The sequence below is a fragment of the Oryx dammah genome, unplaced genomic scaffold, assembly GCF_014754425.2.
Source record: "Oryx dammah isolate SB20612 unplaced genomic scaffold, SCBI_Odam_1.1 HiC_scaffold_2, whole genome shotgun sequence".
Taxonomy (NCBI): domain Eukaryota; kingdom Metazoa; phylum Chordata; class Mammalia; order Artiodactyla; family Bovidae; genus Oryx; species Oryx dammah.
The window spans coordinates 185,769,781-185,783,966 of NW_024070186.1; the positions used below are offsets into that span (position 1 = coordinate 185,769,781).

The window sequence follows — 14,186 nt, forward strand, 5'->3', positions numbered from 1 at the left end:
ATTTCTTTTTCTTGGGGATGGTCTTGATCACTGCCTCCTGTACAATGTCAGGAACCTCCGTCCATAGTTCTTCTGGCACTCTGTCTATCAGATCTAATCCCTTGAATCTATTTGTCCCTTCCACTATATAATCGTAAGGAATTTGATTTAGGTCATACCTGAATAGTCTAGATGTTTTCCCTACTTTCTTCAATTTAAGTCTGAATTTGGCAATAAGGAGTTCATGGTCTGAGCCACAGTTAGCTCCTGGTCTTGTTTTTGCTCACTGTATAGAGCTTCTCCATCTTTGGCTGCAAAGATTATAATCAATCTAATTTCGGTATTGACCATCTGGTGATGTCCATGTGTAGAGTCTTCTCTTGTGTTGTTGGAAGAGTGTGTTTGCTATGACCCGTGCATTCTCTTGGCAAAACTCTATTAGCCTTTGCTTCATTTTGTATTCCAAAGCCAAATTTGCCTGTTACTCCAGGTATCTCTTGACTTACTATTTTTGCATTCCAGTCCCCTATAATGAAAAGAACATCTTTTTTAGATGTTAGTTCGAGAAGGTCTTGTAGTCTTTATAGAACCATTTAATTTCAGTTTTTCCAGTATTACTGTTCAGGGCATAGACTTGGATTACTGTGATATTGAATAGTTTGCCTTTGAAATGAACAGAGATCATTCTGTCATTTTTGAGATTGTCCCCAAGTACTGCATTTCAGACTCTTGTTGACTATGATGGCTACTCCATTTCTTCTAAGGGGTTCTTGCCCACAGTATTATATATAATGGTCATCTCAATTACAGTCACCCATTCCAGTCCATTTTAGTTCACTGATTCCTAAATGTCAATGTTCACTCTTGCCATCTTCTGTTTGAGCACTTTCAATTTGTCTTGATTGATGGATCTAACATTCCAGGTTTGTATGCAATATTGTTCTTTACAGCAGAGGACTTTACTTCCATCACCAGTCACATCCACAATTGGGTGTTGTTTTCGCTTTGTCTCCACCTCTTCATTCTTTCTGGAGTTATTTCTCCACTGATCTCCAGCAGCATATTGGGCACCTACTGACCTGGGGAGTTCATCTTTCAGTGTCCTATCTTTTTGCCTTTTCATACTGTTCATGGGGTTTTCAAGGCAAGAATACTGAAGCGGTTTGCCATTCTCCTGTGGATCACGTTTTGTGAGAACTCTCCACCATGACCCATCCGTCTTGGGTGATCCTACACGGCATGGCTCGTAGTTTCATTGAGTTAGACAAGACTGTGGTCCATGTGATCAGTTTGATTAGTTTTCTGTGATTGTGGTTTTCATTCTGTCCACCCTCTGATGGATAAGGATAAGAGGTTTATGGAAGCTTCCTGATGGGAGAGGCTGACTTATCTCTCTGGTCAGGGAGCTTAAAATCCCTTACGTGTCTTGCAGCCAAAAGCACAAAACATAAAATAGAAGCACTATTATAATAAATTAAATAAAGATGTTAAAAATGGTCCACACCAAAACATCTATACAAAATAAAATAGAAAAAAAAAATTTTTTAATAGGCAGAGGAACTAAATAGACATTTATCCAAAGGACCAACAAGTCCATAAAACTGTGCTCAATATCTGTTCTTTGTGATCCTCAAGTCAAGATTATTCTGAAGTCACTGCATCCATTTTCTCATAACTTACTCCCTAATGTATTTCAGATCCAAAACTTTCTAGTCAACACTATTCTCTGAAGGTTAGAAATGACCTTGCAGCTATTGGAGTAGAAGGCAAGTTTGGTGCTAGTAAGATACATGGTCTGTCTTGTCTTGACAGTTTCTCTTCCACATGGATCCCCAAGGAAGATGTGCACATAAGAGCAGTAGGAATAAGGAATAAAGTGCCCATGTATATTCAGCCTTGCCCGTGGGCTGTATCCCTATGTAGCAAATAAGAGAGGAGGTAGGATGGCTGGTCTAACTCTAAGCAGATCAGGCTTGGATGGACCCATAGCATAGATGAGAAACAATACCAGAGGCATATTACTTCCATCAGAGGACTGTGAGCACGGACTTTGCACACCTCCTGAGAGCCAGCCTTATTGGTTACTTCCTGGTCCTATTTAGAAGGGAAGTGAGAGTGAGCAGTGCCAAGGCTAGGACATGCCTCCATCCTCCACCAACTCCTTCCTTTATCCTCAGCTTTCTACTGTGCATGTGTGCGTGCTAAGTTGCTTCAGTCGTGTCCGACTCTTTGTGACCCTATGGACCCACCTGCAGGGTTCCTCAATCCATGGGGTTCTTCAGGCAAGAATACTGGAGTGGGTTGCCATGCCTTCCTCCAAGGGATCTTCCCCACCCACGGATCAGACCCATGTCTCTTACATCTCCTGCACTGGCAGGTGGGTTCTTTACCACTTGTGCTTCCTGGGAAGCCCACTTTCTACTGTGGTCAATTGCAATTTCCCATTTGGATATAAAGCAGAAGTAAAAGCATCTTTTCTATTATTCTAGGATACATAAGAGGTGTAAAAGCTCTGCTTAATGTCCAGCTCCCATGAGAAACAGGCTTCCCGGGATGCTAGGTTGCTGGAGGCAGGTGCACTGCTTGGGGTTGTCTGGGCCTTGGAGCTGCTTTGACAGGTAGGTTGAAGATGGGGCAGTTTGGGAAGTAGGAGGACTTAAGTATGTAAAATTCTGAGTGCAGAGGCAGAGGATGGAGAGAATATGCTAGTCCTTTCAGAATAGTGGCTGAGCCAGCCTGCTGCCCACAGTTAAACCTTCACAAGGAAGAACCTTGCTTGTGTCACCAGCCGCTTTGAAGTCTATGTTAGATCCCTAACCAGGGATCAAACCCATGATCCCTATAGTGGACACACTGAGTCCCAACCACTGGACTGCCAGGGAAGTCCCTGTTTCTCTTCTTAAAAGGACACCAGTCCTATTGGATTAGGGCCCCACCCTTATGACCTCACTTAACCTTAATCACTTCCTCTAAGTCTCTGTCTCCAAATATAGTCACACTGGGAGTTAGGGCTTCAACCAGTGAATTCTGGAGGGACACAATTCAGTCCCTAACACATTATAAGAGGTTGATGTGGAAGCATTAGGCATAAAAATTTCACTGGGTGAAGTTGGTGGATGGGGTGATGCTCTCACTCCCCACTTGGACACTTCCCACTGACTCTGCATCAGGAACAAGCAGGGCTTGTCCTGTTCTCTTCCCATAGGAATCCTTGTTCCAGCATAAAGGGAGGGTGGTTACTGCTCCAGTCACACAACATCCTTCCTGGGGTCCATGAGGTATTCAGGGTGCTCATCTCCTCTTTCAGCTTGCTAGAACCTCCCCTCCCTTATGGGTTAAGGGTTCTGTTGACTCTTAAGAAAGTGCACACCATGAGAGCTGCAAGTCAAGTTTTATTTGGGGCAAAATGAGGACTGTAGCTGAGGAGACAGCATTAAAGAGAGCCCCGAGAAACCACTCTGAGGAGACCAGGGGAAGAACTAAATACATTGGCTATATAGCTAGGATATATTGCAATAAGGGGCTTCCCTGGTGGGTTAGCAGTAAAGAATCTGCCTGCCAATGCAGGAGTTGGGTTTGATTCCGGGGCAGGAAGATCCCCTGGAGAAGGAAATGGCAACCCACTCCAGTATTCTTGCCTGGGAAATCCCATGGAAAGAGGGGCCTGGTGCACTACAATCCATGGGGTCACAAAGAGTCTGACTCGACTTAGCATATAAACAACAACAACAAGAATATTTCAATAAAGGGCAGGTTATCAGGAACATTAAAAGATTATTATTAATTGAAGAAAACCAGATATCTCAAGTTAAGGCATTTAGCACTTTTCTAAGTATGGGAAAATGCAAGAGTCTAAGCTCTCTGAAATCATTCCTCACCTGAGCTATCTGGGGCCAGTATCCTGTATTTTCACATCCTGTGTGTTCCCTCAGGGCTCACCATAGGGAGTGCCTGCAATTTAATGGCTGCTAGATGGCAGGTGTTCTTTTCAGCCCCGAATTTCCTCAGGGCTCACCGGCTCATGTTGGAGGGCTGCAATTGCCGTTGACTATGATATCCTTGTTTATTGATATGGCAGGAAATATTCTTTTTCTCAGCTCACTCCTGAGCCATCAAGAATTTCCAAATTAGAGCCTTTGCTCCTACCGTGGTGCTGCCCTAGCTCAATGCTTTTAGGTCAGTCCCAGCCCCTACTTGATTCTGCCCTGGGTAATGGATTGCAACCTCCTGGAGGGTAAGCCTGTGTCTATTCATCCCTCTCTTACCCGACCGTACACCTCACATATCCACTTTTGGAATTGAGTCAGTTGATTGGAACAGAGTCTCAAGCAGACATTTCTTCTTCCTCCCAAGCTATCTCCTCATTACCCTTCTTTACCCATCATTTTTTCGGGATATGCCTTTCCTTCCTTTTATTTCGCAGGGATTTTTATTGTTATTTTACCTCTTGGTGAAAGTTTCAGCTGGTTGGTCTTAACGAATGTCGTGCAATCCTGGCCCTCCTGCAGCTTCTTGCCCTCGTTCAAGTTCATTACTCTGACTTACATAGCAGTGGGAAGCAATCAGATGCGGTCCTGGGCAGGTTAGCTTCCTGCCTGTCTTGCTAAGTGGATCATAATATTGGAAGCATGGGGGAGGTTAGGAATGAGTCCTTATTGGAGTGAGTTTCATTGTTTCGCTCTGCACTTACTTGACAGTAAAGATTCGTAAAAATGATTTAACCAAATGAAGTTTTTGGATTCAGAGGTCTCTGCATTCTGTGAAGGGTCAGGGGAGGGCAGTCTGGGAAGATGCCAGTTTGTCTTTAGGGGACACGTGAATGCCAGCCTGATGTCTTTAGGGGACACGTGAATGTCCCCTGCCTGATGTCACCCTGCCAGGCCTGGTGGAAGAGGGTGCCTATAGGATTGTATGGGAGAGACCTGGATCCTCTGAGAACTGACCCTCCAAGGAGAATTACATTGCAGGCAGAATGGCAATTTAGGGAACAAAGAGCTTTCAGACAGTGGTCATTTGTGTTAAAGCCTCTGAAGGCCATTTTCCCAGTTCCCACTAAATTCCTTCCTAAAAGCTCAGTAGGAAAACATATTATACTCTCAGACTTTGCAGAGAGGTGTGAACGTGAAACAGGAATTATACTGGGGCCTCTGACATAGAAGGAGGCTTTGCATTGTGGGGGTTAATATCAAGAGTTCCAAGTTGATCCCTCGGCAGGCATATACTAGCTGCCCAGCCTTGACCTAGCTCCTTTTAACCTCTTCTTGCTGAAGTTTTCTCAAGGGTAGAATGTGGAAGGGCAGAACCTATTCACAGTGTTGGGATGGAATCAAACACAATAATATATGTCAGACCTTGAGTTCAGTGTCTGGCATATAGCAAATGTTAAATCAATATTTCCTATTACTTATTATGACTCTTTTAAATGCTTAATAAAGGCCTCCAGCAGCTGACCTGAGACTTGATAACTAGACAAAAAGACAACTTAGATTTCTATTTGCCTCTTTGTGCCAGGAGCCACAGCACTCCCCAACCAGGGAACGCTGGGGTCAGATGAATGAGTGTTCCTGAGATACGTCACCCGGCCTCCTGAGAGGGAGCAAAAGCATAGGCAAGTTGCTGGGTTGGGAATCACTGTTCTGCTCCTCTGTGTGTGCTTCTGCAAGTTACTGAACCTCTCTGTGCATCAGTTTTCTCATCTGTAAAATGGGCTACTGGCAGACTTCAGTGAACTAGGCTGTGCAATGTCTTCCAATGATGCCATGGCATTGTGAATGCTCAGTATGTTAGATGTTAAGATCATCACCAGACTTCCCAGACTTCGCCTCTGCCAGTGGCTAGTTTTTGTATAAGGAACTTAGGGAGATATCTCTGAAATTGTACTCTTCTCAATACTCCTGAGATGGATGCAGGGTGGGGTAGGGTGAGGGGGACGTGGGGCCAGATTGCTAGGAGCAGCTTTGATAGCTTATGGGGTGTTCCCAGTCCTGTCTGTCCTTTAAACTAGGATCTGCTGAAGGGGACTTTTATTCAGTCTGCATCTGAATAGAATCTTGTACTCCTGGCCAGACCAGTGCCGAGCTGTGTATGTGAGGGAGGAGTCTGTGTACTGAGGGTCTGCAGAAAACGTGCAATATGCGCATGCTCGGGAGCCAGAGCTGAGAAGATCCCAGGAGACACAGAGAAAGTCAAAGAGGCATCCCTCTTATTTCTCCAACTATGGGCCTGCAGAAATCTCCCTTGGCTCATTGATAATGGGGGAAAAAATGGAGGAAGGCCGTGGAGAACCACATTTTGACCAATAAAAAATCTGAGGTTCCACATGTCTTCTGCTTAATAGCTAGAAACAGATTCTTCCATGAACCAGACCTCTCCTCCAACTAGCTGAAAGGCTCTGCCTAGGCCCCTGTGCGCCTGCACTGTAGCTGGCACCACCCTGGGGTTGCCCACCATGACCCAAGCTCTTCCCTTCTGGTCAAGAGTTTTGGTAGCAAAAAAAGCTTCACCCTTCACCGAGGTCAGGATATGGTTGGAAGCATCACTCCCATTTGTCAACTTTGAGGCTGACATTGTCAGCCAAGGGCACCACCTATGAGTGCTCCCTGATGACTTTGACCAGGGTTCTGTGTGGACTGCAGGTCCACATGCTGCTCTCCCTTCAGCTGGGTTGGGGGGAGGTTTCAGAGAGGTGGGTGATCACTCTCCTCTTACCTGAAAGATAGATTGTTTAAAAACAGCCTCATCCTCCTGGCTTCCCTGGTGGCTCAGACGGTAAGGCATCTGCCTGCAATGCGGGAGACCCAGGTTCGATTCCTGGGTCAGGAAGATCCCCTGGAGAAGGAAATGGCAACCCACTCCAGCACTCTTGCCTGGAAAATCCCATGGACGGAGGAGCCTGATAGGCTGCAGTCCATGGGGTTGCAAAGAGTCAGACACGACTGAGTGACTTCACTTCACTTCATCCTCCTGGTGCTCAGGTGCCTAATATACTGAGAAATATATATTGCACATACTCTGGACACCCCCACCCCCATTCCATTCAGCTCTGAAGTGAGAGTGGTGCCTACTACACCCTGGCCGGAAGCTTGTATGACCCAGCCCAGTGGATGTATTTTAGATAGGGTCTTATGAGATCTTTGTAAAGGAATGATCCACACCCTCGAACTTCTAAACCTTTATGAACCGTTGCCCTGGGTGACAGAAGGTTGGGATGATGCCCACTGTTACTAGACCAGCACCTCAGAAGGAGGTCCCTGGAAGGAGAACCATAGTACAGTAAGTCCCCTACATATGAACAGGTTTCATTAGTAAGTCCAGTTTGTTCTTAAGTCTAATTTGTTCATGGGTACCCAACTAACACAATCAGCTATATCATACTATACTGTAATAGGTTTATAATACTTTCCACACAACAAATACATAAAAAACAAACACAAAAAATAAACATTTCTCATCTTATACTAGTACAGCACAACAGCTGGCATCCAGGGGCTGGCATCAAGGGTTAACAACTGGAGGAGGGAGAGGAGGTGGGAGATGGTGGAACTGAAGGATTGTCAGCAATAGGAGACGGAGGGCAAGCTGCAGTTTCACTCATGCCTGACGCTGATGGAACAGGTTCTGGCTCCTTGCTGGAACTAGATGCACTTTTGCATCTTTGAAAGTTCACGACTTGACGATTGGCATGGAGGGGACTTACTGTACTCGAGACACTGTCTAGCCTAGTGTTTCTCAAACTACTTCCTCTTCCTTCTCTGCTTCTTCCTCTTGTCCTGCTCCTCCTCCTTGTTCCGCCACTCACCTGCTCAGGTGCCTTTTAAGACACTTGTTTCTCTAGTTGCCCCAACCCCATGGCATTTTAATAGCACAGATATAGTGTGCATATGTCTCTTTATGTACTGTGACCTTAGGAGGGCCACTAACGATTGTAATGCCTAAGAATCCCCTAAGAATCACTTTCCATCTCACTGAAGGTGACACTTTCTCTCTTGAGAAAGCATCTTCTGGTCTGAGATTTTTTGGCCATCCAGCACCAGCTTTTTGTTTATTTATTTATGGCTGCACTAGGTCTTCATTCGGAGAGGGCAATGACACCCCACTCTAGTACTCTTGCCTGGAAAATCCCATGGACGGAGGAGCCTGGTGGGCTGCAGTCCATGGGGTCGCTAAGAGTTGGACACGACTGAGCGACTTCACTTTCACTTTTCACTTTCATGCATTGGAGAAGGAAATGGCAACCCACTCCAGTGTTCTTGCCTGGAGAATCCCAGGGACAGGAGAGCCTGGTGGGCTGCCATCTATGGGGTCGCACAGAGTCGGAAACGACTGAAGCGACTTAGCAGCAGCAGCAGCAGCAGCAGCAGCAGACCTTCATTGCAGTACACAGGCTCTTCATTGATGCATGCAGGCTTTCTCTAGTTGTGGTGAGCAGAGGCTACTCTCTAGCTGCAGCATGCAGGCTTCTCATTATGGTAGCTTCTCTTGTTGCAGAGCATGGACTCTAGGGCACTCTGGTTTCAGTAGTTGGCTCAGGGGCTTAGCTGCCCCGTGGCTTGTAGAGTGTTAGTCCCCAGAGCAAGGATCCCATGTCCCCTGCACTGGCAGGCTGATTCTTAACCACTGGACTGCCAGGGAAGTCCCCAGTGGCAGGTTTGACTAGCAGGAGCAACTTGGGGTGAGCAGCAGGTTAGTGCATGAATATAACAAGTGTGACTGTCCTACACTGGGAGCCATGTGGTGCTAAATCAGTTGTGAAAACCAGCAAGACTGGGCCATTCTCAGCTTCCTCCGGCTTTCTACTTTCACAAATACTGGATGATTTATCTTTGGGTAAACATCCTGGACTGCATTTAAGGTAGTTTCCTCGCTTTGTCTTTTTCTTTAAAAGTGAAGTTATTAAGTGAAAAGGAACCAGCAGGACACAGCATCTTGAATCCTGCTAGTCAGTATTCAGGATGAGCACACAGGGATACATAAGAGAGCTCATGTCTTCTCCACATCTCTGCCAGCATTGAACAGTATTCTTTTAAGAAGTATTTGCTAGTTTGAAAGGCAAGATTCTAACTTGTCGGCTGATGATGACCAGGGAGGGCGAAATTTTAGATCCTTTCATCTTGTTGAATAGTAAGAGGTACATCCCTTTCTCAGTAGTCCTTGGACTGCCCCACCCCATTTGGTGGCTCAGTCTTCCCTTTCCCACTGACTTGTCATTCTTCTCCTATCCCCTTGGAAGTTTTATCTACACTGGGATCTGTTCCTGGACTGTCTTTTTCTGAATTATTGACATCTTGATGATGATATCTGCTTGAATTTTGGAAGTAGGTTTTCAGCAAAGGCTCATGGAAGGCTATTACACTCTGGGAGTGGACTGATATGTCTGCACTTTGGCAAGCTTGTACACAGCCACCTGGGCTGTCTTCTTCACCTGGGGCCAAGGTGTGGTGACTCTTGGTGGAGACACCCTCCCAAGCAGTCCATGCAGAATGCCACACTGATGGATCCTGGGGGCTCAGGCCATACCCTGAAGGTCCGCTTTTGTCTAAGTTGGCGTAAGTTCACTTGGCCAGTGTCAGCTCTAGCATGGAAGTTCCAATACATGTTGAACTGAGCAAAGAAAGTACTACTACTACTACTACTAAGTCGCTCCAGTCGTGTCCGACTCTGTGCAACCCCATAGACGGCAGCCCACCAGGCTCCACCGTCCCTGGGAGCAAAGAAAGTGCAAGCAAGGGATATCATTCATTCTCCAAGGGCACTTTGAGTGTCCACCATAGTATCAAATATAGAGACATTTCAGACTGGGTCCTTGGCCTTGCAGAGCTAACAATCTAGGTGAGAGACAGGCATGCACTAGTGGCTGAGATAGAGGGTAATCAGTTCTAAACAGGTGCACATTAAGTTAGTAGGAGAAACAGAAGTTTGCCCAACTCTGTCTAGTGAGATGAGAAAGGGTCAGGAAAAATATCAAAAGAGAACATGATATTTCAGCTTCATCTTATGAAACAAGTTAGAGATCACCCAGTAGACAAATGGAGGGAACAGTGTGGACAGAGCTGTGTCTGGAGCTCTGAAATAGCATGGCATCTTGTGCAGAGGTGGGGAGCAAAAGGTATCAAAAGGCATAGTGGGACTTGAGGTGGGTGGGTTCTGAGGTGGTTTCCTTATTTTTGGTCAAAGATGCCATTGAAGTTTTTAAAGCAGGATCAGATAGGCTTTGGGAGAAGTAAACTCAACTGTGTGGAAGAGAGTGTGGAGGTGAGAATATGAGGACAAAAGTCATTTTACTAGTAATACTGTAATAATTATTAGAACATTCATTCTTGGAAGCATTTTCCTACCACAATGTTTTTGGAACTGGACTAGCAATTGAATTAATGAAGAAGGTAGAGCAGCTACAGGTATTTAACAAGTGAAATCAGTAAGACTTGATGACTAAATTTATGTGTGATTGACCAGTATGAAGGAAGAGATTGGGATAAAGGTGTGATTTCTCTCCTGTACAGCTAGGCAACTTGTGGTCCAGGAATTACAGTACCTGTGAGGTTGTGGGAGGCGTTGGTTGGGATTTAGATATAAATTCTAACAAATGATTAGGGATAGGTGGTATTGGAAGTACTAATCATTGCCAGTTTTTTGGTTGTCTTTTGGTATTTTAAGAGTGTTGCACAGTTTTCAGAAATGGTTCCAGCTCTTCATTGATCAAGGTCATGCTATGGAGAAAAGGATGTAGATGTTTATTTCATGTTTATTTTATTCATCTACTCCCAGATGTTTATTTCATTATTTCAAATTATTCCATGATTTTATTTCACGGAGATGTTTATTTCATATTTCCAGTGAAATAATGAAATAAACATTGGGTAGGTCAATTTCAGCTACTTTTCAACTCATACTTATATCTTCTCCTTCCAGGGGATGGCCAGGTGGATTTCGATGAATTCATGACCATTCTTGGCCCCAAATTGGTATCTTCAGAAGGTCGCGATGGTTTTCTTGGAAACACAATAGACAGCATATTCTGGCAGGTGAGTTAAGATTTTGTTTAAAGATTAGATTTGATAGTAAACATGGGTTTGGGACTCATGTTTGACTGTGAATTCTTGAGCTTCTGTTCAGCATGTGATGCTCTCTTCTGGGCTCAACTGACATACATTTCTTGAACTGGACAACTAAGTTGAGATCATACTAGGTCCCCTGAAAACAAGTATCAAAACTATACTCATTTGAGTATTGGAAGAGCGAAATATCTCCCTATTTATTCCTTATTTCAAAAATAGTTTTACATTTTGGAGAAATGAGATTCCTCCTCTTCTGGTTCACAAAAGCCTTTTTCCGGGAGACACTTAGGAAGGACGTATTGGTATTACCTGTGCTCATGGCCATTCCTGGTTCAGGAGGTCCTTGCGGAGAGGATGATATGATTGCCTTGTGTGTTTGGATCCTATCTCTCAAGAGGACAGAATGATTTTATCTCAAAATTTGTATTTGATACTTCTCAATTTGCTTCTGTTTCTATCTGCAAGCTGTCTTGGAAATTCCAAGTAACAATGACCTTCGAACTATTTTGACGTGCTATAAGTCATTTCTTTATATTGTTTAATTTTAAAATGTGAATATTATTATGTGATTATGGAATTTGGGGAATGGCTCATCAATAATTATTTTTAAAATGTGAGTATAATTTGTCAAGTTAAATTGAATTATAGTTTAGACATGTAAAATACCATTCCAACACAGGGTGGTTTCTTTAATTTCTTGATGTGTTTTTTCCCTTAACCAACAATACTTCTCTCATCTAGTTAAGGATTGCAGTTGGCAGTGTACCTCTAGTCTGAATCTGCTATCATCTTGCATGTAACCAACAAGTAGTTAGTAAGAACTTGTTACTTATCCCGTAGTCTAACAGTCACTATGGGTTTTACAAAAGACGTTTAAGACAGTCCTTCACAGAGAACAGAGTGGTGGTTGCTAAGGGGAAGGAGGGTGGGAGAGAGTTGGATTGGAAGTTTGGGGTTAGCAGATGCAAACTGATAAGGGGAGAATGGATAAACAACAAGGTCCTACTGTATAGCACAGGGAACTATATTCAATACTCTATGATAAACCACAATAGAAGAGAATATGAAAAAGAATGTATATATATATGTATAACTGAGTCACTTTGCTCTACAGCAGAAATTGACACAACACTGTAATTCAACTATACCTCAATCCTATTGGTTACAAAGCGCATCTGCATTCAGTGGAGGGAGAGGACGCCTCCCAGTGAATCCCCAGAGGAGGGGTCACTGAGGACCGCCTTGGAGACCGGCGACCACAAAGGGGAATGGGGCTGTAATTTGGCTTCAGCTTCCTGGCCTGACACTGCTGTCACGGCCTTTCATTTTCTTCAGGTTTTGGTTTCTCCCTATCTTAGAGGAAAACTGACCATGATCTCTGTGTTCTGAGAAGTGAGCCACCAGGCCCTAGGCTCACCTTGCAAATTAAGTCTGCTCTCCAGGGCTCACTCATTCCTGGCATTCTAGCCTACAAGGCCAAGGGGAGAAGAAAATCAAATGGGATTCTACGAAAAGGGTTGTTTATCAGTTAGTGCTCATCCCCAAAGTTTGGAGCCCCTGGCTCTTTGCGGGAAACTGGTATCAGTGAAGATGGAATTGATTGGCTACTAACACGAGGGCCATGCCCCAGAGTGTCTGTCCTCCCTGGGTACTTAGTCTGGGTGTGTGGCTCACAGATTTCTTGGCTGCCAGTTCAGAACCTCTCTCTTATGTAGCAAATAATAACCTGTGGAATTCTTATTGTCTTCTCCTTTCTTCATCCAAGGCGTGTGTGTTGGCTGTTACTGCTGTGATGTAGTTGAGCAGAACTTGGTGTATGTTAGTGGTGGAGAGGAGAGGAGGGGGAAAGGAGCTGAGAGGGCCAGATGCAGGGTGGGGGCGGGGGCGGGCTTTCATGCTCAACACTTCAGCTCCGTTGCAACTGCAGAGCGGCAGCATCTCAAAGTCACTTTATTCTGCCAGTCACTCGCACCACACACCGCGAGGCCACTTGTACCCAAGAAGATATCTAATGCAACAGATGCTCCCATGCTGCGAGGCATCTGCATCTTGGGTTCACCTGAGTCCTCACAACAGCCCTTCATCTTTCCTCCTCCATGACCTCCAGCACTGTGCACAGCTGTGTTCTGCCATGAGCTCGCAGACTGTGGTAATGACCAAATGGCAGAGGTAATGACCAGCATCACGGGAGATCATGCAGCTCTGGTGATCCAGGTCCAATCAACACTTCTGTTAAACTCTTCTCCCTTTAAAGAGAGAGAGATGAGTCCCACCCTTAGCTAGGAGAGAAGCCAGCGGTGTCTTACCATTGGGACTTACCTGTACCTGTAGAAGGTACAGGTAGAACACCTTGGCTCCTTGGCTCACATTTTATCTTATGTATAATCAAACTTCACTAAGACTTGACTAATTTACAGGGTTTTTTTGGCTGTGCCAGGTCTTATTGCAGCGCATTGGCTTCTTTTGTTGAAGAGCACGAGTTCTAAATCACGTGGACTCAGTAGTTGCAAGCATATGGGCCTTAGTTGCCCTGCAGCATGTGGGATCCTGGGCCCCTGATCAAGGATCAGACCCAAGTCCCCTGCATTTGCAAGGTGGATCTTTAACTACTGGATCACCAGGGAAGTCCCTAATTTACAGTTTCTGATTTAAGAAATGAAACACATCAATATTTAAGCAATGGATCTGTTCAATGGATGGCATTGGATGTGTGGGAACAGGTTTGGGGCTGGAGGTTAAGAACAAAGAGACTCACAGGGCTTCCTGCTCTTTGTGCATGCTCCAGAGTGAGTTTTTACTTGCCTGTTTACAAATAGGTCTAGTTTATCTCACACCTGTGTGCACAGGAAAGAAACACTCCAGAAAGCTCCAGGTACAATATGATGCCAAATCTTTTATGCATAAAAGAACTGGGGAAAATATGTCAGTATTGACAGTGACATTCCATATGTGATAGCATGATGAGTGATCATATCTTTCTGTATTTTTCAAAAGCTTGACAATGGGCATGCATTACTTGTATAATCAGAAAAGGAAGATGAAAGGAAATTAAATATAGTCCCCAGCTAGTCAAATAACTATGAAGTATCTACAGTGTTTTCATCTGTGAAACTAAATTATCTGCCCTGTGAGGTCGACCTTGGATAAAACTTG

The 14,186-nt window shown here is 44.6% G+C and overlaps 1 protein-coding gene across 1 annotated transcript in view; it reads left to right on the plus strand.

The window, feature by feature from the left end:
• Nucleotides 1-14,186, plus strand: part of CALN1 (calneuron 1) — a 523,339-nt gene that overhangs the window by 325,904 nt on the left and 183,249 nt on the right. The window contains exon 4 of the mRNA XM_040260649.1: nucleotides 10,888-11,000. Within this exon, the coding sequence (XP_040116583.1) occupies nucleotides 10,888-11,000 (113 nt within the window). The remainder of the gene's footprint in view (nucleotides 1-10,887; nucleotides 11,001-14,186) is intronic.